The sequence below is a fragment of the Carcharodon carcharias genome, chromosome 7 (assembly GCF_017639515.1).
Source record: "Carcharodon carcharias isolate sCarCar2 chromosome 7, sCarCar2.pri, whole genome shotgun sequence".
Lineage (NCBI taxonomy): Eukaryota > Metazoa > Chordata > Chondrichthyes > Lamniformes > Lamnidae > Carcharodon > Carcharodon carcharias.
This window is the reverse complement of record NC_054473.1, coordinates 19646058-19673116: the sequence shown is the minus strand read 5'-3', so window position 1 is coordinate 19673116 and position 27059 is coordinate 19646058. Positions and strand designations below refer to the sequence as shown.

General features: G+C 39.4%; 1 protein-coding gene across 2 annotated transcripts in view; it reads right to left on the bottom strand.

The window, feature by feature from the left end:
• Nucleotides 1-428: 428 nt before the first annotated feature.
• Nucleotides 429-27059, bottom strand: part of spdl1 (spindle apparatus coiled-coil protein 1) — a 46373-nt gene continuing 19742 nt past the window's right edge. The window contains exons 4-12 of one of the 2 annotated variants that reach the window (XM_041191761.1): nt 22332-22526; nt 20786-20935; nt 19324-19422; nt 18779-18889; nt 15725-15865; nt 15096-15199; nt 13370-13557; nt 10728-11094; nt 429-2286 (exon numbers count right to left, since the gene is read on the bottom strand). In XM_041191761.1, the coding sequence (XP_041047695.1) occupies nt 2124-2286; nt 10728-11094; nt 13370-13557; nt 15096-15199; nt 15725-15865; nt 18779-18889; nt 19324-19422; nt 20786-20935; nt 22332-22526 (1518 nt within the window). In that variant the 3' untranslated portion in view covers nt 429-2123. Of the gene's footprint in view, nt 2287-7310; nt 9466-10727; nt 11095-13369; nt 13558-15095; nt 15200-15724; nt 15866-18778; nt 18890-19323; nt 19423-20785; nt 20936-22331; nt 22527-27059 lie in introns of those variants that run through there. The other variant, XM_041191762.1, reaches the window with a different exon arrangement.

The window sequence follows — 27059 nt, the reverse complement described above, 5'->3', positions numbered from 1 at the left end:
CATAGTACGAACCCAGCATTATTGAAAGCAAAAGCACTGGCCTACTACACTTCTTAAACAGAAACTGTTGTAATTTCTTGTGCTCACATGGTTGCCAGTGCGATAAAATTAACATATGAATTAGAAGCAGGCCATTTGGCCCCTTGAGCCTGCTCCGCCATTCAGTAAGACCATGGCCGATCAGATTGTGGCCTTAACTCCACATTCAAGGCCCCGATAATCTTTAATTGACCGAAAAAGAACTTGTTTTTGTACCACATGAACATATAACCAGGAACAACTGAAAAGTGTGGCCCACACGAGTCATAAATGCATCTGCTACAAAAGTAATACAAACGGCCCCAAAACAGAACTGTATTTCTCTCAATGTTGTTGAATAGAAAGAAAGAATGTTAACCACCATTCTCATAATAAAAAGAAGAATAAAATGGGATACAAATTCAAATTTTATTTTAATTTTTATGTTGATTAAAATACATGGACAAGCTACCAATATACAAATCTTCAATGACAAAATTAGACAGTTAAGGTCATGGGAACCAGAAATTGGAGTAGAGAATAAAGATAAAAATTCATACACTTTGAGGGACTGAATAATTTGAGGGCAAACAAATGGTTATAAATTCTTAGTTTACTTTTTTCTAATGGAAGCCAAACTGTTTGTAGCAAAGCTAAAGTTGGTTTTTGTTTGTGTTAAATAACCAAGATTATGTTCTAGTCCCACTCATAACCTTGCATTTGTTACAACAGTACTAAAAAACATAAATGTGTAGATCGTATTATAACACAATGATCACAATAATTTTTTTGACTCTATTGCACGTTCAATCTAGGCACGCTATAATAGTTCCTAATAAAGCTTCCAAGAACATAGGATACTAAATTGGATACAAATACTCTCCTCTACACCCCATCAGAGCTGTCAATGATCAGATCAACAAGATAGGTGGGCAGATATCAATTCTCAGGTCTAGGTTTAAACATTATTTGGGCCATGCCACTATAAATTTCTTGGGGCATGCATAACTTGCCCAGTTTTCTCAAATGAAAAAAAAGTTACTCTCATGGTATTCTAAGAATATTTATAGTTTTGCTGTTGTGGGAGGAGGGGTGGAATAACATAAATGTTTGTACCCTCCCACCCACCTCCAAACAGTCACTGCATTGCATAATTACATTGAGTAATTTATTAAATAAATTGGGGTAATTTGAAGAGACTTAAAGTGACTGTCTTTCAAGGGCTTCCAATAACTGTGCCAGACACAACACAGTAGCCTAAACTACAATTGTTTGTGCTTCCTGATGTCCAACAGAAGCACATACAGTTCTAGGAAAAAGGATATCTGTACACCCTTTCACCATATCATAACTTCCAGTGCAATGGATCCAACAGATGAGAATTTCATGTGTAAAAAAACAGAAAAAGCTCATGAAAACCAGCAAATCCTACCAAGTGACTCACTTTTAACAGTTTCTTGATTGAGAACAATAATTATAGATCAGTGGCACATTTTTCGACTTCAGTGCCATAGGGAGGTGGGGGGGGGGGGTCGTCATGGACTGAAGTTGAGCAATATTTATAAAAGCAGAAGCACATGCACGTCTCATCAAATTTGATGTTAGAGATTAACAACTCCAAACAAGCTAAGAAAAAGAGCCACAAGAATTAGGACTCCCAAATTCCAGAAGGCCCGTATTAGTTTAGTGGGAATTAGCATTTTTGAAGTTGCTTTTCAAAACTACTAATGCCTGGCAAGAATTTTTTTTAAGCAGTATTTTTGTTCCCCCGTTTCATCCTTCTCTCCACTCCACTCCATTCCTTCAGTGACAGGAGGTTAAGTGCAAGCTCCCATTTGCAGAAAGACATCTGTTGAACACAAGATTCAATGCACTGCCAAGGACAGATGTGCCATACTGGCATCTACCACTTACAATACCACATAATACAGAGATGCACATTAAGTTTAATTAAGAATGCCTGATACTCCAAATGTCTTGCAAGTCCCCAAGTGACAGCTTGCAATATTGTACATGTACAGGTACTCACATATGCCCCCAGATTTAAAAAATTGAAAGAGGCACTTATGTCTTCAACACTAGTAAAATATCTGTATACATTCTGTTTACTGTTGGGCACACTGAGATTCAACAGTGGGCTGAGATGACACATGGATGACTGGGTGCAACTTTGGCCGTTTAACTTGCTTCTTCAGTTTCAGCTCTTTTGTTTCTTCATCCACTTCTTCCTCATCTGGCTTTTCTAGCTTCACATCAGCCCTGGATATCCTACAGGCAGAGTATTCAAATAATCTTCCGAATTAACGGTTCAAACATGAAACAGGTGGCAAAAATCAGAGATTTATCCAGCATCAATTCAGAAGCAACTAACAGCAACACGTTACATCCAACACTAGAGGTCGCATTCCACAACATTTGGGAATGTTTGAATGTTTTTAGATTAGGTGATATAAATTTCTAAAAACAAGTTAGAGAAAACACTGGATAAATCTCCAAGCCTGTATACAAAAGCAATTAAAGACAATTTTTATAGAAATTAATTATACAGTTAATGACAGTATAGTGATTTAGAAAAACAATACCATTTCATAGGTCTGCTGTAATTTCATAATTTAACTATGAACTGGAAGGTAACCTGAACTGGAAGATGACCTGGCATTCAATTTAGCCCTATAATCCAAGCACTAAACAGATGGATCTAAATCGCACAGAAATTAGAACACAAAACAGGCTGACCAATCCAGGTTGGTGGTTATCCTCTACACAAGCAATAATCCTACTCTCATTTGGATGGTCCCATATCCTTTTAACCCATTTCCCATCAACCTATCTAACCTGCTCTTAAATGTCGACATGGTTCCTGCTTCAATGATGAAATTCAGTAGTGTTTTCTACTGCCTCTTAACGCTTTACATAGAAAAAGGATTTTCCTGCTTGCTGTGTGAAATCTCTTACATGTGAGTTTATTCCATGTCCCTTTGCTGTAGGCCCCTCAAATTGCTGGAAACAATGTGTTTCTATCCATTAAATCCCACCCCATAGTTTTAAACATTTTTTTCAAATCACCCCATAATATTCTCTGCTCTAATCAAAACAGCTCCATTTTTAAAGACTTTATTCTCATGCCAGATTGCAGTTTCACCAGAATGCTCTTACCCTTTCTATTGCCTCCAAATCCTTTCTGTAGTGTATAATGGGCCCAGTCTTGAAAATACATTGTAGGATTTCAGTGGGAAAAAAAAATTCCCCTCTTTCTCTGGTTTAACAATCAATATAAGCAAAAAATAAAATGTGATACAAAATATAGCCTTATATAGTAAGGACTCAGATTAAATCATTGGCAAAAAAAAGTTACGAGTGCAATAACGTATCATATATATCCATGTGCACCGGGCCAAACACACCAGTTCAATCATTTTTCTGCAACAAAGAAAAAAGCCCTCGAGATTTTAAAAAAAGGCAACAGTAGAATAAAGTAGCAATACAAGCATGCAGACAATACACTATTTGTGTGATTGCTTTTGCATAGATGCATGAACCAACTTTAATGCTGCAATATCCATTACATGAGCCATAATTCATCACAGGGCATTAGGATTTCAAAAGACCGGAATGCGATTTTTAAAAAAAAAAATAGCAAAAGGAACTTTATTTCCCCACAAACAAGTTCAGCTTTTCAACCAGGCCATCAAATGACAGCCCCACTGTAGATTTTTTTAAAAATTGATCACTCTCTGACACACACATGCATGTGGGTATCCACTACTACAATTCTGAAGGGCTTACCAGTTGCTCAATTGGGTGTCCCAGTTTCTTGAAATCATGCACCGTACAACTATATAATCTTGTCTTTCAAGCAGAGGAGATTTTTTTCATGAAATTACAGCAGTCTACAAATCAAATTCCTTCAAAAATATATCTAAAACGACTCAAGTTCTTAAAAGTTCATAAATATAGAGCTTACAATTAAAGAGCATAGGTTTTAGTGTATAAGTTAAAAAATCTCTCTCAAACCAATAATAAAACCATTTTATGTCACGTTGACTAATTAATCCTTTGAGTACTAACATGGAATTTTAAACGTAACATGGTATTATTTATGAATTTTTTTTTTGAATCTTAAGCTTGCTGTTGCTCTGGACACACCCTGCTATAGCAATTGTAAAGAGTAAAAGGTCCACTTAGCACTCAGAGGATTAATATTAACAAGAATTGAACTATACCAGTGTCATGCCTTTGTGCAACGCCTATTAAACCATAAACAGTCGTGGCTGAACCTATATGCACATCTGGAAATCTTAGCTCCAGCTGGCATTTGCACTTGGGAAAATAGTTTACAAACCTAGTTATAATCACCCAAAAATTGCTCTCCCTTCTTGGATCACTGCTGACAAAACTAGGGGAAACAGCCATGCCGAAATCTGTAGTAATATCTACACTCTAGTTCTGAGTCTAGTTAACCAGAGACTTGGGGAGGAAATAATTAGAATTGCTGAAACCAGTAGCATAGAAGGAAGCCACTTGGCCCATTGTGTCTGTACTGGTTCTTTGAAAGAGATTTCGAATTGCTTCCATTCTCCCACTTTTTTCCCTCCCCACTGCCCCTCAATTTTTTCCCCAAGTATATAGCCAATTCCCTTTTTATTACAATCCCCAGTACCAGAGTACAAAATGAGCATTCTAAATCACCTTTAATACAACACAAGAAAGTTGTAGCTAAATTTTTCACCCATTCATAACCAGTGAGGGAATTCATGTGTTTGTGGTCTGACCATAATAGGAAGTCAAATCAGTTACAGCAAAAACTACAATGACTCAGTATGTTACAAATATTACAAGGAGATTAACTGGAAGAGAGTGGTAATAGCATATCTAGCTGCATCCTAGAAAATAAGCATATATGGTGCAACGTTAATGCCAGATCCTTTAAGTGTTAAGATGATAGTCAGAATGGGAGGTTCAGTCCATAGATATCAGGAACAACAGCTGCTTCAAAAAAGTTATTGGAATGAAAGGATTTCATCTAATGCAAATTTATTAAGAATTCACACTATTTTATTTTAAATAATGCATTACTGGGTTGCCAATGGGCTTTGTAGTAGATTTGTATGGTGCATTTTAATGTTCAGTTAGGTAAGAGTCATTATATAATTCTTTCCAATATGTAGGCACTAAACATTTGAAGGAAAAAATACTGACTGAAAAAAGCGTGATTAGAGTAGATCGCTCCATTAAGGAGCCGCTACTAGATTAGGCACAGTGGGTCAATACCTTAATTTTTGCTGAAATTTCAACAATAATAGTTAGTGCATTTATAGAAGTCATTCTATGAATCACTAATTGTTTTGAAATGAGAAAGTACTGTACAAATATCACTTTGCACCTTTCACATCAATGCAGCATAACATTTGTGCTCTGCCCCAACCAACCTTAATTTTAGAAGGCCAACCCTTGGTACATAAGTAACTTTACAATCCTCAACAAGGTAATTAAAACTTCAATATTTATTTCTTATGCCCCACCAATATGGATAAAGGGGAAAAAAGACCCAAGCTTAATGTATTTACTTTAAAATTCTTCACAGACCGGGCTTTCTTGCTCTCTACACAAACCATTCAACACATACTTTGCCTTTGCCTTTCTGTTCCTTCACCATCTGTTTCACTTGCTTCCTTGCAATCCATTAACTGCTCTATCAGTCCCATAGTTGCCTTCCTTAGCTTTCTCAGTTTTCTCTCCTTGCCATACCACACTCCATTTCTTAACTTGACTTTCTCACTCTTCACCTCACTCCTTTTTGCTTCTTTTCTAGGGTGTTTGCATTTCATTCAACAGATATTCCCTATGCCCTTTGGCTGTCTCTCATCCCCAAATAATCCTCCCTCCCTGGGTTTTCTCATCATCACCCTCCTCCTCTAGCTCTAATATTATGCCCTTCATCCTCACTGTCAATGTTCTCAATATTACAAATCTTCCACAAAAAAGTAGAAATCCTTAAGATTGTCTGATTATATACCACACTAACAAATTTCCCGTGGTGCTCAGGGCAAGTCAGAGGATATGTTTCTAATAACAATTGGAGATGTTCATACCATGGAGAGGATAACATGGGGCCCATGGATTTACAATGATTGTAAAATGTTCATTCTAATATTGTTTCAACCCTTTACCTGTTTCAAAACTGAAGTAACATGACATTAGTATACAAAAGGTTGCAGTTGATCATAGAAAAATGGTATTTAGCGGTATTGGGTAGGGGGAAGTGGTATTCAGTTGCACTGGGGGTGGACCTGCAGTTTAGTAGCACTGGGGATAGTCTTGAGCTTTGACTGCTAGTTCTTGATGGCATGAAGAGTATATTTTAGAACTAAAGTCATACGGACTCAAAGCATTAACTCTTTCTTTCTCTCCACAGATGCTGTTAGACCTGCTGAGTTTTTCCAGAATTTTTCTGTTATTGTTTAAGAGTATCTTTTGGTCTGTTAGAACTGCGGAAGGGAATGAGAGTTTTAACTAACTAGTACATCCTGCATCTCTATAAACCATGAGGGGGAAGGGTAGTAGCAGTAACTTCCCAGGTCCAGTTGCACTGGTCTGTTGCATTTAGAGATATGTACAAATCATCATTATTGATGTTTTGAGATTATTTACAAGAAGTGCAACACTTGCATATGTGAGAGGAAGGAACAGGCAATTAGAATGTTTGCATTTTCTAACAAAACGCTTGATGATTAAAGGCTATGTGTGCTTTCAAGATGAAACTAACTTGTTTTATTAAAAAAAGGCTCAATGAGAAACATCATTATCACCCAAGCTTAATAAGCTTTATATAACATTTCTGATCTGAATCGCAGTCAAAGCTACCAAATGTGAAATCGGCCAGTCTTTCACATAAGCAGACACTGAAAACAAAAAAGCATAAATTTTACCTTAAGAAAGTTTTTCAAATTTATTTTTTAGTTCTCCTTTAAACTATTTCGAAAAACATCAAAATATTTCATTATAGAATCATTCTATTGTCTCATTAGCTTACATATTCATTCTGTATTTGGGAAATTTTACAAACAATTTGCCCTTCAGTTAAGAGAACGAGGCAAAATTTCAATTCCAAGCTCAGGCTTTTGGGAAAAACAGAGGCATTTGGGAAAAAGTCTTTTAATATCTTCATAAAGTTATTAAGATTTAAATTAATTCATTTAGTCATATTACTGTGCAAAACACTTAAAAAATAAAAACTGTATTTTGGATATTAGGAAGTTCAGTGACTGAGAAAAGCAATCGGCAAATGTGAATTTTAAGTAGCAATTTTTTTAATGTTCTGACTGGTTCACCAACAAGAAACGTTAGGCAACTGTTGACATAGGGTTATGCTATTATAAAGTGTTTACACATATACATTAGGGTTATGCTATTATAAAGTGTTTACACAGGTACATTTAATGCCAAAGATAAAAATCCAAAATTCATGGTAACGTTTATGCATATTTTGTACGTAAAAAGGTGCAATTATGCAAGATTTAAAATAAATAACTTGTAAATGTTCAAGGAATGCTAGCTAGCTTTCAAACTTGCCTATTGGCAATAACATTGCATGTAATCTTGCTCAGCAAAAGTTGCTTCACCCACTATGCAGATCATGCCCATGTCCCTGGAGGGCTAACACAAGGTTGGGAGCTGTGAGAAATCTCTTTCCAAATCAGTGTTAAAATTGGACCTTCAACTCGAATCCAGCAGAGAAGAGGGGAAAAAAACAGCTGAAATATTTGTATCGTCAAATTCATTAGACTACATGCCTAATACAGGGCAGTGAAGGTTTCTTATGCAGTTATTTTAATATAGTTGCCCATCATACAAAGAAAAAACTAAATGTTATAGCATAAACTATAGGATACCACAACAGTGAATCAAGATCACAATAGGAATGGGAAAGGTAAGTATTTTATATCTGGCCAATTACAAGAGGTATATACAATATTTGTAATTTAGTTAGAAAAGTCAGTGCTTCCATAACTTTGTTCAAGTCTAATAGGAATGATTCACTCTCAGAATTAGAAAGACAATCAGGTGGCTTCTAGCGATTGGTTCCAACGCACTGTTGCCAAGATTGACCATATCCTTTATGGGACACTTACTTAATATTTAAGCATGCCATGCAAAACATTTTACATTCCTTTATGATATCGCAGCTTATTCCGAAGGGTCACTAAAAGACTAAATCCCAACTGATTCCCATTATGACCATCAGACTCAAACACCTCAGTCCACCCAAATAAATTGCAATAAATATGTCTTTAAATGTTAAAATGCATCTCAAATTTTTCTGGAGAGAAAATCTGCTTAACCCTACTTAACCAGTAGAAATGCATTCTTTGTCCAAGAAGTGGTGCTACTGCACAGACAATTTTCCTTTGAAATACATAACTCAGTATTTATATTCAGCACTGAGTGCTGACCCAGCATTTAAAGTTATATTGGCAAAAACAAAATCTAAATTTTCTGGAGGTGTGGAGCTGTTGAATGGTCAATTTTTTTCATGAAAGCAAAAGACTGAGGGAATAGGTACCTTGGAAATACTGGAATTTGTGGTTGTAAATTTGTGTTCATGATATAAAAAAGGAAACATTGTTACTTGCTTCTTTTGGAGATCTTCAATCTGCGTAATGCTTTACAAACTTAAAATACATAAGTGGAAGCAATACCGCACTCCCACCCCCCCCTTTTCTCAGGGAAGGGATGAAGTTATAAAATGCATATATTCCAGAGTATTAGGGTATAAAATATTGACCGCTTCAATGGAAATATGACAAAAACAGATCAAGTACGCTGAATAATTTCAGAGACCATATCTTTGCAACTCAATTCTGGATAACATAACCCATTTGGGACTGTTTCTGCTAAGAAGCTGCTCACAGCAGCAAGGCAGTGGAAGAAGAGTATTGCTAGTTTACGGGAAGAATTTTTCCAGTGCAGTTTTATGCACTCTGCAGCATGAAAATGCTACAAAATATTCAAACGGATATTCAAACGGAAGAGAATCAGTACTGTTCTCAGGAAGTTGGCAATGTTGCATTTATTGTCCATTCCTAGTTGCATGCAACTTCTTAGCACAGTAGAAGATAAGATAATAAAAGACAAAGAATTTAGATCTCTGGGAAAAGTTGAGAGGATGAGGGGGAAAAAAAGAGAGTGGGGGCAGGAGCAAGGGGAAGAGGTAGGGAGCAGGCCGAGAGGATCAGAAAAAAAAGGGGGTGCAGGGGACAACGAGACCCTTCAGAACTCTTGAGAATTGCAGTCCTAGTACAGACCAGAAACAGGTTACATACAGAAATTCTAGCAGTTCACACATAGTATTTTAGTGACTGAGCAAAAATGTTATTGTGGAAGCAGTCTCTTATCAGATGACCTATATTTGAAGTGCCAGTTTAGCCCGTTGGAGACAGCACCGATCTAAAGTTGTTTAAGGTAGAAGAAAAGACACAAAAAGGACAAAAAAAAGTTTTCAGAAAGTTTTCCATTGTAAGAATACATTCAAAGTGCTCATTCTAATATTTCTGCTATTAAAGTAATGAAATTGTGCACAATGCAATGATTTTGTTTGACTATTAGTGGTCTAATTATAGACAAGCTGATATCGACTGCATGCAAAGCTAGTCTATCCTTGACAATTCAAAGTTCCTTTTATACTGTGCAAAAAAAAAAATCAAATTTCCCAGCAATTTGAATTAAGCAATTTAAACATTAAGTGCTCCAACAATTCAAATTATCAGGTAATTTGAAGTTGCTTATTTTAAATTACACAAATATATTTGCCACTTGAATGATACATGGCCCCCAAATTGTGGAGTGCAGGATCCTTAAACAAGAAAATGTGATGGAATAAGAGGACGTATCAGTGCAATAAACAGACTCCTGCGGTACAGCTTTCTTCCTGTGAGCTCCTGATTGCACCAGGGTGTCAAGTGGTGTTGTAATATCACACCTATTGGTTCGATCGAGAACTGTATTGGCAAAAGAGTGGAACAGATCATCCCGCTGTTTTGGCAGCAATTGAACGAGCAAGCTAGATCTCAGGGAAGGGAGAATGTAAAATTGAAAGATAAGCCAAAATGGAATTGATCAGTGCTAACCAAATGTTGACTGCGACTTTTAACACAGAGTGCTGGGGAAGTGCAGCGTTCCAAATTAGAACAGAATTTGTGAATTGAGACAAAGATAGGTAAATGAATTAGGCATATGTTGACATTTATGTATGACACTGATTTCAGTCCAATTCTTTACACACTTATTGCATTTCAAGCACTTTCAAATACAAAAAAAAAGCTAAGCACATAGAGGGGGAAATGGAATGGAAAATAAAATTAGTTTGCATTTGCAGCATTTGTTTTTGAAGTTATAGCCAACAAAATAAATGCACGTTCTGAACCATGCTGGGCAAACAGCTTGCATTCTAAAACTGATGGTACTGCGGGTTTGCATCAAGGCAAGATAGGATTTTAAGAAAACACACTAACTAGGTCTGTCTCTTCATTAAAAGAACTCTAATCTTGTTATACAATTTTGAGAGTCCAAACTTTGGTAACACAGGGAAAATGGTGAAAATTAAACCAAAGAAACCAAGGACAAAGCACAGAGCATAGTTCATGCCGTAAATGAGGAGTGCAACAGGCCAGTGAAGAATGCTGGGCAAAAGCTGAAAACGAGGCACTGACCTTGGGGAGGGCGATGGCCTAGGGACTTCATTGTTGCTCCGTTCAGACAGAACTTGTACATCATTTGCTTCTTGCAACATCCGCACCCGCTTGCCTTCTTTAGAAGGTAGCTGTTTACAGGCAGGTTCCAGTTCTGTAATTTGTTTGTCAATGGCAGAGGCTGGCACTGTTTGAATGACTGGTTCAGAGCTTGGAGCCAAAATCTCATTACATAGCACATCAGTCTGTCCACTTGTGGTGTCAGCTGTTTTATCAGATGAGAGAGTAGCTTCAACAACAGGAGTCTTGCTGGATGCCAGCTGAGCTTCTTCGAGTACTTCAAATGGAATTTTCTCTTTCCTGCGGTTCTGTGGCCGACTCTTAACTTCTGGAATTTAAAGTTTGCGAGCCACAATATTAAAGTCAAGCACAAGCACTTTTATATTCATGTAATAACCCTGTGGTTATTGCTGCACTGCCCCAGGCAAGTTAGCCGAGGTTGGGTTATTTGAATGTAAGATGTAGAAGCAGAAATAGGCCATTTCGGCCCATCAAGTCTGCACCATCATTCAATGAGATCATGGCTGATCTGATAATCCTCAACTCCACTTTCCTGCCTTTTCCCGATAACCCTTGATTCCCTTACTGATTAAAAACCTGTCTATCTCAGCCTTGAATATACTTAATGACCCAACCTCTACCGCCCTCTACAGTAAAGAATTCCACAGATTGACTACCTCAAAGAAGAAATTCATCCTCATCTCTGCTTTAAATAGTTGGCCCCTTACTCTGAGATTATGTCCTCTGGTCCTAGACTCTACCACAGGGGGAAACAACCTCTCAGCATCTATCCTGTCAAGCCTCCTAAAATTATGTTTCAATAAGGTCACCTCTCATTCTTATAAATTCCAACGAGTACAGGCCCAACCTACTCAACCTCTTCTCATGAGAAAATCCCTCCATACCCGGAATCAACCTAGGTGAACTTTCTCTGGACTGCCTCCAATGCCAATATATCTTTCCTTAGGTAAGGGGACGAAAATTGTTTGCAGTATTCTAGGTGTGGTCTAACTAGTGCCTTGTATAGTTTTAGCAAGACTTCTCTACTTTTATACTCCATTCCCTTTGAAATAAAGGTCAACATTCCATTTGCCTTCCCTATTACCTGCTGAACTTGTATGGAATGTAAGGTAGTTCAACCTCCATATAGAAATGAATAGGTCATGTAAATGGAGAAAAATCCTCAGTGGTCAGTGACTTCCCCCAGTTTGGCACTATACAGACCTTGGGAGTATGATAGACAGCCCTACCCCACCCCCCAAACTGTACATATGCAAACTACTTTAAATTCCACTTCTTTTGAAAGTGGTAGCAGTAAAAGCTGACAAAGAACTTGTATCATATGGCCAATTTAAGCAAAAAAATCCATGCCTGGTTGAACAGAGCCAAGGGTAGGAATGGGAATTGAACAGTTAATTAAAAACAGCCCTAATTAGATTACTTATTATTCTCCTTCATTTAGATTTTTACATTTAAATGAAAAATATGTATTTTTTTTCCCAAGAAAGATTCTCAATTAGTAAACATTACTCACCTTGGACCATATCATCATATAGGAGCTGCAAGCCATTCAACCCTTCAAGCCTATTCCACCATTCAATTAGATCATGTTTGCTCTGTACCTCAAACCCCTTTTTCCTGCTTTGCTCCATATCCCTTGGCATTCCTGACCAATGTTTCTACTAAATTGTGGCTTGTATGGCCAGGCAGCAGCCTGGAAAGTACAATGCAAGCCTTATTTTGGACTAAACATAGTGTATGTGCAGCCAAGTAAAAAATTAAGAGATACTGCACATCGAAAAAATTGGATTTGCATTACAATGAGATTTTACAGCAAGCACTGCCCTTAGCTAGCAAAAACCTATCAATCTTTAGTGTTGACAATTTCAACTGACTTTGTACCCTTGAGATAAATGCACACACACAAATGGTCAGTAGATGCAAAAGCAGGACTCAGCATCCAGTTATTAATGTGAACAGAATTGAATGATATCTTGCATGGAAAGCACAAGGTGAGATTGCAAAGTATAAACATGATTCAACCTCTAAAAGACAATGGTTCCAGGGGATATGACTATATGACTCATTTATAAATAAATGTTGCAGAACCTCCTACTGGAGACAAAAGCTGCATTTAACTCAAAATGTTTAATTTGCATTCAAGGCTTACAGATCAAATTTAAGAAGTTATAAACCAGGATTACTTGTCATCTTAATACGTACCAGTCTCAAAGACATTAAGTGTTAAATAAGGAAGGTAAGTCCTCTCCATTGCATAATAAAACACGTTTTACTGTTATCTGCAGAATGCCAGTTACATAAATAGCAAAGATACTACTACTTCTAAACTTTCAGAAGTTGGCATCAATCCAGTTCAGATGATCTAAAGTCAAAAATTTCACTGACTTGTCAGTTTTAAGTAATTAAATAAAGCTACAGCATCCCATTGACCTGCCATCAGTTGTAGAGTCTTGAAGAAATTTATGACAAATCAGCTGTACCTTTCCTCTTTCTTCCAAACAACCCAACACAAATACCAGTAGAATAAACAAATGCTGCTGGGATTTCAAAAATTAGATGAATTTATAAGTTAACACAGATACCTTCAGGTTCATATTTAAGCCTCAACTCATCCAGTTTGATTCGAAGTTTCATGTTTTCACTCTGATATTGTTTCAGCTGTCTCTCATTGGCATAAAATTTACGTTCGACTTCTAAGACACGCTGACTCTCTGCAAGAGCCTTCATGCGTTGCAAAGAGAGCTCATCATTCACGGTCTTATTTTCTTTCCTAGTGTAAAAGGAAAGTTCCATTATAATCACATTTACCTATGATGTATGTTTAGAAATAGTAGAGTAGTATTAATTTAGTTGAGAATATTTTACAGCACTTATTCCTCAAAAGGCTTTTAAAGTTACTTTTACTCCTAATCTACCAATTCTGTCAATATTCAATTGAATTCAAGTTAACAGCTCAACAGTTACACCAGAAACGTGCTACAGAGCAGAGGAAAAGGAAGAGTTGAGGAAATAAGTCGCAGCTGGAAATACATAGGTAGAGACATTTACATAAGTACACATATTTAAAATGGCGCATCCAGTCATACAAGAGTTAACTGTTCCATTATCTGTGGTAGATACAGTCTTCTTTCAAATACAATTAAACATTTAAATGAAAATGAGTACACTGCTATTCAACTGTCAGGCTGCAAGCCAGCCTTTTATGTTGGTACTGAATACATTTTAAGAACAAGACAGACAGACTGTAACTATGGTAAGTAATCTACCATTAATCTTCCTTTGTTGTTCAACTTGCAGCTCCAAACAGGAACTTACTGAAATAGTGCAAAGTAAAACTGGACCGATGCATTCTCCAAGTGAGGACGGGATCAGGCTCAACCGTGATGCTCTCTAATGTTAAATAGTTGGCTAACACGCACTACTGAGGCTTACAAATGAATAATGGCCACTTGAGTAAGCCACTAGCAGACGTACAATGTATATCTGTAACTATATCCCTATGAGGGAATATGTGATGACAAAACAGGACAGTGAGGAAAACCCCCCAGATTTGATGTAAATGTGGAGCACATCTCACAAAATATCTCTCAGGTAAAGGTGACATTTATTAACAAAATGCACATAACCTCCCTTCAGACAGTGTCAGAGATCTTTTATACATTTACCAAGTAATCATACTTGAGTGGAAACAACTCCATAGCCCTCTGGAGTAGAGAATTCCAAAGATTCACTGCTCTCAGTGAAGAAATTCCTCCTCACCCTAATCTTAATGGTCTACCCCTTATCCTGATTATGGATCTTGACTAACAACATAACAGAGCAATCTAAGGTCCACAAACATCTACTTACAGTAAAACAAAGGAACAGGAGTGGGCCATTCAGTCCATTGAGCCTGCTCTGCCATTCAATTAGAGCTGATTATTTACCTCAAACCACTTTCCCACATTATCTCCATATCCCTGGATGTCATTAGTCTTCACAAACCTATCGATTTCTGTTTTGAACATGCTCAATGATTGAGCTTCCACAGCCCTCTGGAGTAGAGAATTCCAAAGATTCACTGCTCTCAGTGAAGAAATTCCTCCTCACCCTAATCTTAATGGTCTACCCCTTATCCTGAGATTATGTACCCTGGCTTTAGACTCACCAGCCAGGGCAAGCATCTTATCTATCTTTTACTTGATCCCAGTGGAATCTTCAATATACTCAAAAACTCAAACTTAAAGTTAGTTCCCGATGAAATTAGTCTCTTGTTCTCTTGGCTACAAAACTTGTAAATTATTTCTCACAATACAATCTGATACGTACTTGGCATTGTCTATTTGCAGTTTAAGCAATTCAACGTAGTATTGTCCATCACCAAAATCTGAAACATCAACTCCATTATGATTATCCCCAGCATCATAATTCATCTAAAAAATATAAATACAGGTAATAAGTACATCTCATAGATAAAATTGGGTAGGGGGAAGAGCATTGTATTATCTATTTCCTTTAACAAAGAAGTTGTGCAATGTGTACCTAGAAATTCCAAGTCTCAACTGACCATCAAGGCCAACTAGTCAAAGCAAAAGTACTGAGCTACTTTGGCAAAACCTGGGGAACATACCAAACTGCTTATTTTCCCAACTGGAGGAAAGAAAACAAGAAAAATATTCTGCACTCATAATGGTCTTGACAATAAGTTTTTAATACAAGTTATCTTTTAAAATATTAAGAAGAAACAGAATTTTAAAATAAATTGGCCTTCTAATGCCACCCTTATGTTATTAGCAAGGTTGGAGGGGGAATGAGTTTTGACACTTCACCTCATCATTTGAGTAACACCTTCCATATCCATTTGAAAACTCAGATTATTGACTGTTTTTACAGGGGCAGCAGGAGATAGTGAATGACCAGGCCTAAACCCCAAATTGTTAAGTAGCATATAGTACTACCTCCATTTTCTCTAGGCGTCGCAGTTTTACCACCAGTGCTTGAATCTCATTGTTCTTCTGTGCAAGCATCGATTGCAAGCGCTCCAGTTGTCCAGGATCTGACTGCAAGCCCTTTATTTGTAACATCGTGGCTATCTGCACCTAATAATAAAAAAATGCAAAACTATATTAAACCCTTCAGACATCATTGCAAATGTTGCTGCTGTCTTAAAACTTTTATTCAAAAGCAAATCCAAGATTGAAAGCAAAGCATATTCTATTGGAGATCTCTGAAGCTTTAAGTTATTTGCCTTCATCTTTTCTACAGTTGCCGCTACGTACAAGAGACAAATGCATAGTTTATGGCTAATGTAATGCATTGGACCCCATAAAGACTCATTTATGTTTTGGACCATTTGCACATATCCTGTCATTCCAATCATGGGCAAAACAGGAAGAGGATTGAAAGTAGAAAACAATTCACTATACTGCTCACTACTAAGTAGAGCATTTGAGCAAACAATTATTTGCCAGGCAGGAAAATTAGCATTGTGCATGTCAAGCTACAAAACTCAGAAAATCAGTCAAAAAAAAAAACCAGCTGACAACTCAAATATAACTGAAAGGTCGCTGTTTAAAAGGTAAATGAATAAATTAAAGTCTTCTGGATTTGATGATTTTTAATGTACTGAAATCATATTCCACAATTCAACTTGGGTTTCTGCAAAACTAAAACCCAGTGGCCTCATGAAGAGAGGCATGTGAAGGGACAAGAACTCATGATTTAAACGGAACTATAATATTCCATAAGTTGTATTCCAGGGACAAACTAGAGCAGCTAAACACAGTTGCTAACCATCTGTTTTTTGAGCCAACAACCTTGCTGCTGATTCACATTGCTCTTCTGGTATTTACCAAAGTATCCTTGTTGGCTCTAGTTGACTCTTGTGGATAGAGCAGGTTCTGGCACATGAGAAACTGTAAGTAATGTGAGCTCCTGTTGTTTTCCATTTTGAGCCAGAATCCTCCAATCCCATAAGGCAGGGGAAATCTATTTAATCCTGATCATAGATTTACATCACCCATCAATGCAAAGGAAAGGGGAGAAGAGAATGGGGAACTCCTGAGGATCAGGGAAGGATTAAAGGACAGTTAAAGGCAGGACAGAACAGCAAGCACATCAGACCCAGGCACACAAAGTACAAGGCAGTTACTGGGTCGCACTTTACAACGAAAGACAGCTTGATGAGAAAAGCAAACACTTTAATTTATATAGTGCTTTTCACAACCACCTCCAAGCTCTTTACGACCAGTGAGGTACTCTTGAAGTGGAGTCACTGTTGTAATGTAGGAAATGCAGCACCCAATTTGCACACAACTACCTCCCACAAACAGCAATGTGAGAATGGCCAGTTCAGTTTCTGTGATGTTGATCGAGGGATAAGTATTGGACAGGACACCAGGGATAACTCCCCTGCTCTCCTTCAAAACAATGCCATGGATCTTGTGCATCCACCTGAAAGGGCAAACTGGATCTCAGGCTAACATCTTATCCAAAAGATAACACCTCTGGCAGTGTATTGGGTACAAAGGAATTTAATAGTCTCCCCTGTAGCATGTTCGCTGACGGGCAGGGGTTGTTGGAGATGCATTTATTCAGGCAGGAGGGTAGCAGGTGGGGGACCCCACGTCTTTCCCACCTCCACCCCAATTAAGTCTATAGTGGGAAAGCTCTTGTACAGCCTTACTGCTCCATTGATAATTGAAGTCCTTAAGTGGACAATTAATGCCCACAAAGTTCAGACACTGAGTACCTATCAAGGGCATCGGCAAACCCACAGAGAGGCAACACCCTGCCCTTGCTGTTGAAACCCCCTGACCCTGCTCCTGCCATCACCCACCTGTGGCCTGGGATCCTTGCAACGATCCTAGGACATGGGTGGATATGTTACTGGCATTAGCCACTGCCCCCACCTCCCCAGTGATGCTGCCATGCAATAGAGCTGCTAACCTGGTTGGCAGCTCTCAGCAGGCGAGACTTACACATCCAGGATCCTTGATTTCAGGCAAGGCCTGCCGCTAACCAGTTATGTGCCTATGGCACTTCGGCAGGCCTTCTCTAAAGGAGGTAACAAGACAGCCCAAAATGTCTTGGGCAGAACTTTACATTCAGTCTGCGGGGGCAGGCCCGACTCAGGGAAAGTAATGTGACGGACGATAACGTTGGGCGTGCACCCCGACGTCATGGCGCTGTCTTGTGATATTTCGTGCGGTGGGTGCGCGCCAGAGTCGGCTGTGCCCCCACTGATAATTGAAAGGCCTATTAAGGCCATTAACGTACTAATTATCTCCAATGGTTGGCAGGTAGGTGAAAAGGCCAAACAGCCTTTACGTTTTTTTAGGAAACCTCATCCACAAGTGGGATGAAGTTCCTAAAGCTAATACTGATTATATAAGAACTTTATTTTGAAAATAAAAACATGTCCCATCTCACTGACACAAGTCACATAAGGGGACATGTTTCATTAAATTTTTAATGTTTTTAATAATTTCTTTAAAAAGTGTTTCAATCTGAAGCGCTCTTCTGTGTGAAAGAACGCTGGACCTGATTCTCCCTCCTCCCCCCACCCGCACAGATAGCGCTTAGTGCTACCGCTCACAATCCACGCTGGGCGGGCCTTAATTGGCCCACCCGCGTGAGATTGCGGTGCCAAGCCGATTGCGGTGGGTGGTCGGCTCTGCCACCACCCCCGCCGAGCCCGCCCAACCAATGTAAAATCCTGGCCCTTGATTCAGTATTAAATAATGCAAAATATTTTTCAAAATGTTATTTGTTATCAGGCTGAGAATCATGAGCAAAGTTACCTTTGCCAACATCTGACATAAAATTAAATATTTGCTAACGTGAACCAGAATGACACGCAGAAACACTGTTTGAGTTGTAGCACATTGGCTTATGCCCGTCATTCAGGAAGGGTGTCACTAAACTCAGATGGTAATACATAACATACAGTTTATGATATAATTATTCATAATTTATATCATGGAAGGCTCCAGAAACAGTGGAAACAGTACCTTCATTCGGTGAAGCTGTTGACGGGAGAATGCATGCTGTTTCTGCAGAGACTGGTACTGGATTCTTAAACCGATAAGCTGTCGTTCCATCATTGCTCTACGATCTTCCACCTAAACAGAAAGGAAACTGTCAATTGCAAATCTTTTCAAAACACCCTGTACTTTAGTTGCCAGTGCACTGCATAGTTCAGCCAGTCTTCAAAATAACTTAACACATTCAAATATGTACATCCCCAATTCTTCTCTTCTCAATGAACAATTCAATGAGCTTTCAAATCTAGTCCGAATGTCAAGTACAGTGACCAGGTGGAGCAGGACTGACAAAAACCTGGAAGCAGGTTGCCTAACTAGCCTCCAGTCAAAGGAATGGTATATTAAGAAATAATGCATGCATAAATTCACAGAATAAGCAACGCACAATTTTTACCCTATAGGAGGAACTTACAACTTTTATCTGGGTCTACACCATCTGACCCATGCGGAGGGAACTTTTTGTTAAAAAGCTACTCACAACCGAGTATCTGGAAATATCCAAAATGCAATACCTCAGAAAACAGCGAGTTCCCTTTACTGTTGGGGTCACGAGCCTCTTGTAGTGCCTGATCCAACTGGATTTGGAGATCCTGGTTAGCCACTCTTGCTTTCTGCATTTAGGCAGACAAGAAATTCAAGTCAGTTACAAAATTCTGAATTGCCCAAAAACTAATCATAATACTCAGGCTTATTACCAGTTTGTCTATACTAAACAAGATTACGAGGAGAAAATACTCCAGGGCATGGCCATAGTTCTTTCAAAGCCCGACACAATAATCTTAAGGTCCAATAATCATAAAACAGGGATTTTTTAAGATTGTGAAGCAGAACAACAACTTTGAACAAAAAGAATGTTAAATGCCTAGGATTATGATGCCATTAGTGTTCTTGGCCATTATGCACAAAAAAATAAGGTGAATAGTTTCTTGTCCACTGAAACTAGAACTGTATTAGTCATTTGAATGTTACACATGGACAAGTTGCTAGATTAAAAAATAAAATTTTCCAAAATCACTTGTATGCTATAGAAAATAAAAACAAGCACCCATTCAAGAGTAATTCAAAACAATTTATGGTTCTATGGTTTTAAAAACATCCATAAACCCTCCTGCACATTATGAAGAAACTCAAAGAGGACCTGAGGGCAAGGAAGACTCCAAAGCATTTCAAGCTTAAAAGTATTTCTAATCCATATGAAAGGAAATAGATTATATATGTCTTTTAGACTATTCAATAACAAGTATCCCTGACATACAGGAGTTAGCTTGATTGGTTCTAAAGAAATAAAAACAATTTAGAATCCATAGAGAGATCAAAGAAGGATGGTGCCCATGCAAAGTCTCCTAATATGATAAGTGCAATTAAATGACTTGCATCTGCCACACTGAAACTGACTAACTCCTGAACGGTCAGGATCATGTTATCCAGAGACGGTATATCAAAGATCTGATTCCATCCCACACCCAACACATATTAGAGATACTCCAAAGTAGGACAAAATTCAGGGGAAGAGCCTACAACAGTAGCTGCCAGGGCAAATCTGCCAAATACATTATGGTGGGCAGTAATTAAATTCAGATAGTATATAATAAACAAATGAGGATTATGCACCTGAGCACTCTACAACTTGAAACCTAATTGCAATAGTCCTTAGCATTCCATACTTCCAGTGAGCATCTCTTTTGTACTATATACATTAAATTATATGATTCAGTTTTTTTAAAAAAACATTGGCTTAGTGGAGCTGTCCTAGGCATGTTCAGTGCCTTCAACGTGAACTTGAATCTGTGGTGCGCTGAAACAGACTCAAGGTCAGGCTGATTAACATCTGCATCAATTAGGCGGCAGCAATTTAGCTGTGTTACATAGTGTGTCAGAATTTGGATTGCAGCCAGTTTTGGATCCAGTCCAATCTCAATATCGTTTCAGTCTGGAAGTAATAATCAGTTTTGAAACCCAAATAAATGTGACCACCTCCAATGCATTGCAGTATGAAACAGTCTCTCTCTCTTGTTCCTCGTTCTCCTCTTGTAGTCGCTCAGCCTGGCGCTGAAGATTATTATTAGCTAGTTCCAACTGTTCCTGATGGTACATCATTTCATTAAGATCTTCCTGCAGTTTCCCCTGAATGAAAGATAGTGCACTTAAAGTTTGAAATCAGAATTCTGCAACAAATTCTTATATTTGTCAGCAAGTTATAGGCAATAAGTATATTCCAGAACTGCATGTTGAGTCAGTATACCAGCACACTGTCACGCAGTGGTACAATGCAGGTTTGCACCAAGAATGGTTCAGCCATGCCGCCATTTGTGGATGCTAAGCACATATCATGGAGGGCAGCCAGTTGCACAATGAGGCTTGGGAGGTCAGTTGCTTACCCTCTCGATGTGCAGTGACGTGGATTCTAGAGAGCACAGAATGAGAGGAAAAATAGCTCAAAGCTCATCAGTACTTGTTTCATCTTGGTAATACCTAACCTATTAATCCACAAAACTGAAATGTCAAACTGTAAACTCAAATTCAGGCTTCTAGGTAGAGATGTGAAAAATATTCAGTCATAATGCAATAAAATTTTTGGAAGCAAAAAAAAAATACAAAATTGTTTCCATTTAATGTAATATTGATAGCAAGCACTTGCAACTGCATTGAGAGCAATCACTCTCATTCATAGTTTAAAATATTTTAATACTAAGCAAGTATCTCCTAGTTGTTTAGTTGCCCATTTTCTACCTTCCTCCCAAAAATGTTGACTCCTTTCTGGGGCTATTTCAAACTGTGGTGGCCCCTATTACCTCACTAGAGTGACCATTATTTCTGTCTGAGGTCTGACAGTGCTGGCAGACCATTTCCCATAGCTGAACCCAATCTGATCCTCACAAGTACAGTTTCTGCATGGGTCATCGAATGGCAATCTGGCAAAGGAACCATGTCCTAATAAGGAATGCTGAAGTTAACTTCAGGTCATTCAGCTACTCACTGCTAAAACTGCCAAGAAACCAGATTTATTTTTGCTTTCTTGATAACTACATAAAACTGCTAAAAGTACACACAGTTGACAATCTAGATAAATAGATCAGTTCAGAAATATAAAATTTGCTTAGTAATATTTTAAACCTTTAGAATGTAGATGAGATTTTTTTTCTAATTCAAAAACAAGTATTAAAACTCTCTAGAAAGTGTTTTATACTCAGGAACACATAATGGAAAGTTATGTTTGTGAATAGAAAGTTCTCTTGCTGCTGAAGTCCATGATTGGTCCAAATTTGTATAAAATCTTAGGTCAATTTACACAATTAGCCCTCACAGAATCAGATGCTATGTGTCACTCACTGTGGTGCTGAACTGTGGCAAGAACAAGAGATCAGGAATAGTTCTCTGTTAATTTGTTGCATTTCCATGGTGAAAGGTTGTTGGTAATTACCAGAGTTAGGAAAACTACTTTGTGTGCTTGCATGGAACCAGACAAGTGAAAATAAATTAAGTAGTTATTGGATTTTTAAAAAAAAAGCCAATTCTATACCTTGGCAGCTTCAAGTTCCATGTTCTCCACTTGAAGGCTCATCACTTCAGATGACATTGTTTCCTGAGCACGCTCAGATAAGTTCCTCAATTCTTCAGTCTTAGCATGAAGTAATTCGCTCTGGCGATCCAGTTTGTGTCTCAGCTGCTTCTCACAAAGCTGTGTTTCATCCAGCTCAGACTTCTGTTTATCCAACTAGTAATAAACCCAGAGATTAAAAGATGGATATTCAAAAGTAGCTCTCCCCACAATGTTTACTCTTGAAATGCAAGCCAACTATTTAAATCTCCTTTTGCTTTCATGGACAATAGGAAACTGCAATTTCATAAAAATAAATGTAGCCCAATCTCCCAATACCCTAGAGAGAGAGCAGGTGACATAATTGGTGTTATCAGTCTCAGACATCTGTTCTGCCTAGTATGATTTTGCTGCTACCTCTGCAGCTCCCCACCTTTGGCTTTGCCATGCATTGGCGGTTACCGAAGGACAAAGGCAACAGCAGGTATACTTTGAAAAGGTACGCACATGCCACTCTTCCTAAGACCTGCAACTCCAATATTGGAATTGAAAGATTCTCAGGAGATATTAACCTTCTAAAGGGACATAATTGAGATTGCTCTTAATCCATTCCACCGCCCCCCAGTCAAACCCTCTCCTTTCCAACCATAGCCTTAAAAAGACAAGTGGATCAGCCTCCTCCTATAACCTCCAGACAGTGGAAAGGGGATGAAATTTGTCTTGGGCCTAGATGCATCCAACGTCTGAAAAATAGAAAGGATATGACTTGCAACTAAAGCTATACATTTTAAATGTATTACGTTTTTACGCTCAGTAACTGCAACAGGCATAAATATGTCTTACAAGAAATTTTGCTCGATCTTCTTGAAATCTCTCATTTTCATTATGTTACCAGAGCATTTATTTTGTTCCATAAACCTTAGTGTTCACTGTTAAATAACATCACCATCATGCACCAATTAGCACCGACAGAATCGGATGCAATTTTTTACTGTGGTGCTGAATTGTGTCAAGAACAAGAGATCAGCTGTTACTCCTTCTCTGTTTCCTTGCCGCACCTGGGGTCAATTTATTCTTCAAGTGCTCGATTTGCTCAGGCGGCCTAGCTCCTTGATATGGTGATGCATTTGGGATAAAAATGGGTCGAGTTACATGGCAGTTAGTTCATCCTTACTGCTATTTTGCACTTCATATATTAGAACTGAATGGCTGGATACTTGCAGAAAGTCCCGTTTTAACAAAAACTCACATGCTTCTTAGCAAATGCTGGTTGGCCATCTCTGTTCTAGGGAATTTTTGCATCACGCCAGTGCACAGGTTTTGTGCAACCTGCTGCAAGGAAAATACAAAATTTTTATTCATTCATGGGATATGGGCTTCGCTGGTTGGGCCAACATTTATTGCCCATCCCTAATTGCCCTTGAGAAGGTGGTGGTGAGCCACCTTCTTGAACCGCTGCAGTCCATGTGCTGTAGGTGCACCCATAGTGCTTTAGGAAGGGAGATCCAGGATTTTGACCCAGCGACAGCGAAGGAACGGTGATATATTTCCAAGTCAGGATGGTTTGTGACTTGGAGGGGAACTTCCAGGTGATGGTGTTCCCATATACCTGTTGCCCTTGTCCTTCTAAATGGTAATGGTCATGGGTTTGCAAGGTGTTGCCTTAGGAGCCTTGGCGAATTCCTGCAGCGTAACTTGTAGATGGTACACACTGCTGTGCTTGGCCTGAATAGCCAAGTGGTAATGGTACTGGGTTTGTAACCCCAAGATCAAGAGTTCAAATCTCACAATGGCAAAACTATGCAACAATGTAACTTCATCTGAAACAGATGGAAATGGGTTTGTACTCGAAAGAGTTACACACTGCTGTTACTGTGCATCGGTGGTGGAGGGAGTGAATGTTTGTGGATGTGTTGCCAAACAAGCGGGCTGCTTTGTCCTGGATTGTGTCAAGCTTCTTGAATGTTGTGGGGGCTGCACTCATCCAGGCAAGTGGGGAATATTCCAACACACTCCTAACTTGTGCCTTATAGATGATGGACAGGCTTTGGGGAGTCAGGAGGCGGGTTACTCGTTGCAGGATTGCTAGCCGCTGACCTGCTCTTGTAACCACAATATTTATATGGCTAGTCCAGTTCAGTTTTTGGTCAATGGTAATCCCCAGGATGTTGATAGTGAGGGATTCAGTGATGGTAATACCATTCAACTTCAGGGGGCAATGGTTGGATTCTTTCTTGTTGGAGGTAGTCATTGCTTGACACTTGTGCGGCGCGAATGTTACTTGCCACTTGTCAGCCAAGCCTGGATATTATCCAGGTCTTGCTACATTTGGATATGGACTGCTTCAGTATGAGGCGTCATGAATGGTGCTGAACATTGTGTAATTATCAGCAAACATCCCCACTTCTGACCATATGAAGGAAGGAAGGTCATTGATGAAGCAGCTGAAGATGGTTAGGCTGAGGACACAACCCTGAGGAACTCCTGCAGTGATGATATCCTGGAGCTGAGATGACTGACCTTCAACAACTGCAGCCATCTTCCTTTGTGCTAGGTATGACTCCAACCAGCGGAGAGTTCCCCCCGATTCCCACTAACTCCAGGTTTGATGAGACACTCGGTCAAATGCGGCCTTGATGTGAAGGGCAGTCACTCTCACCTCGCCTCGGGAGTTCAGCTCTTTTGTCCATGTTTGAATCAATGCTGTAATGAGGTCAGGAGCTGAATGGCCCTGGCAGGACCCAAACTGGGCGTCAGGGAGCAGGTGATTACTAAGCAAGTGCCGCTTGATAGCATTGTTGATGACCCCTTCCATTACTTTATTAATGATCAAGAATAGACTGATGAGGCGGTAATTGCCAGGTTGGATTTGTCCTGCTTTTTGTGGACAGGACACATCTGGGCAATTTTCCAGAAAGCTGGGTAGATGCCAGTATTGTAACTGGAACAGCTTGGCTAGGGGTGTAGCAAGTTCTGGAGCACAAGTCTGCAGTACTATTGACAGAATACTGTCAGGGCCCATAGCCTTTGCGGTATCCAGTGCCTTCAGCCGTTTCTTGATATGTGGAGTGAATTGAATTGGCTGAACACTTGCACCTGTGATGCTGGGGTCTTCTGGAGGAGGCCGAGATGGATCATCCACTCTGCAGTTCTGGTTGAAGATTGTAGCAAATGCTTCAGCCTTATCTTTTGCACTGATGTGCTGAGCTCCTCCATCATTGAGGATCAGGATATTTTGTGGAACCTCCTCCTCCAGTGAGTTGTTTAATTGTCCACCGCCATTCATGAATGGATGTGGCAGGACTGCAGAGCTTAGATCTGATCGTTGGTTGAGGGGTTAAGTAGCTCTATCACTTGCTGCTTATGCTGTTTGGCATGCAAGTAGTCCTGTGTGATAGCTTCACCAGGTTGACACATTGTTTTTAGGTATGCCTGGCGCTGCTCCTGGTATGCCCTCCTGCACTCTTCATTGAACCAGGGTTGATCCCCTTGGCTTGGTAATGATAGAGTGGGGGATATGCAATGCCATGATTGTGTTCAAGTACAACTCTGCTGCTGCTGATGACCCAGTGCACCTCATGGATGCCCGGCCTTGAGTTGCTAGATCTGTTCGAAATCTATCCCATTTAGCACGGTGGTAGTGCCACACAACACGATGGAGGGTATCCTCAACGAGAAGGCAGGACTTCGTCTCCACAATGACTGTGTGGTGGTCACTCCTCCCGATACTGTCATGGGCAGATGCATCTGCAGTAGGCAAGTTGGTGAGGATGAGGTCAAGTGTGTTTTTCCCTCTTGTTGGTTCCCTCTCCACCTGCCGCAAACCCAGTCTAGCAGCTATGTTATATAAGACTCAGCCTGCTCGCTCAGTGGTGGTGCTACCGAGCCACTCTTGGTGATGGAAGTTGAAGTTCCCCACCCAGAGTACATTCTGCACCCTTGCCACCCTCAGTGCTTCCTCCAAGCGGTGTTCAACATGAAGGAGCACTGATTCATCAGCTGAGGGAGGGCAGTATGTGGTAATCTTTCCCCATGCTTGACCTGATGCCAAGAGACTTCAGGGGGTCTGGGGTCAATCATCCCACTGTGCCGCCACCTCTGCTGGGTGATGGTGGTATCTGGTACATTATCTGTAAGATATGATTCCATGAGGCTGTTACTTGACTAGTCTGAGATAGCTCTCTCAGTTTTGGCACTAGGCCCCAGATAATAGTGAGGACTGAGATTGCCGTTGTTGCTTCTGGTGCCTAGGTTGTTGCCACGTGGTCCGTCCAGTTTGATTTCTTTTCTGTGATTTCATAGTGATTTGTTACAACTGAGTGGCTTACTAGGCCATTTCAGAGGGCATTTCAAAGTCAACCACATTGCTGTGGGTTTGGAGTCACATGTAGGCCAGACCAGGTAAGGGCAACAGATTTCCTTCCCTAAAGGGAATGAGTGAACCAGATGGATTTTTAAACAACAATCGACAGTGGTTTCATGGTCATCAATAGACTTTTAATTTCAGATTTTTATTGAATTCAAATTCCACTATCTGCCGTGGCGGGATTCGAACCCAGAGCATTACGCTGGGTTTCTGGATTATTAGTCCAGCAACAATACCACTACGCCATCGCCTCCCCAACTGCATAGGACTCATCAACAAGAGCTGGAAGAGCTCGTGAAAATTAATTAGCAGATTGCTCGATTATTTCCTTATGACAGCAAGAG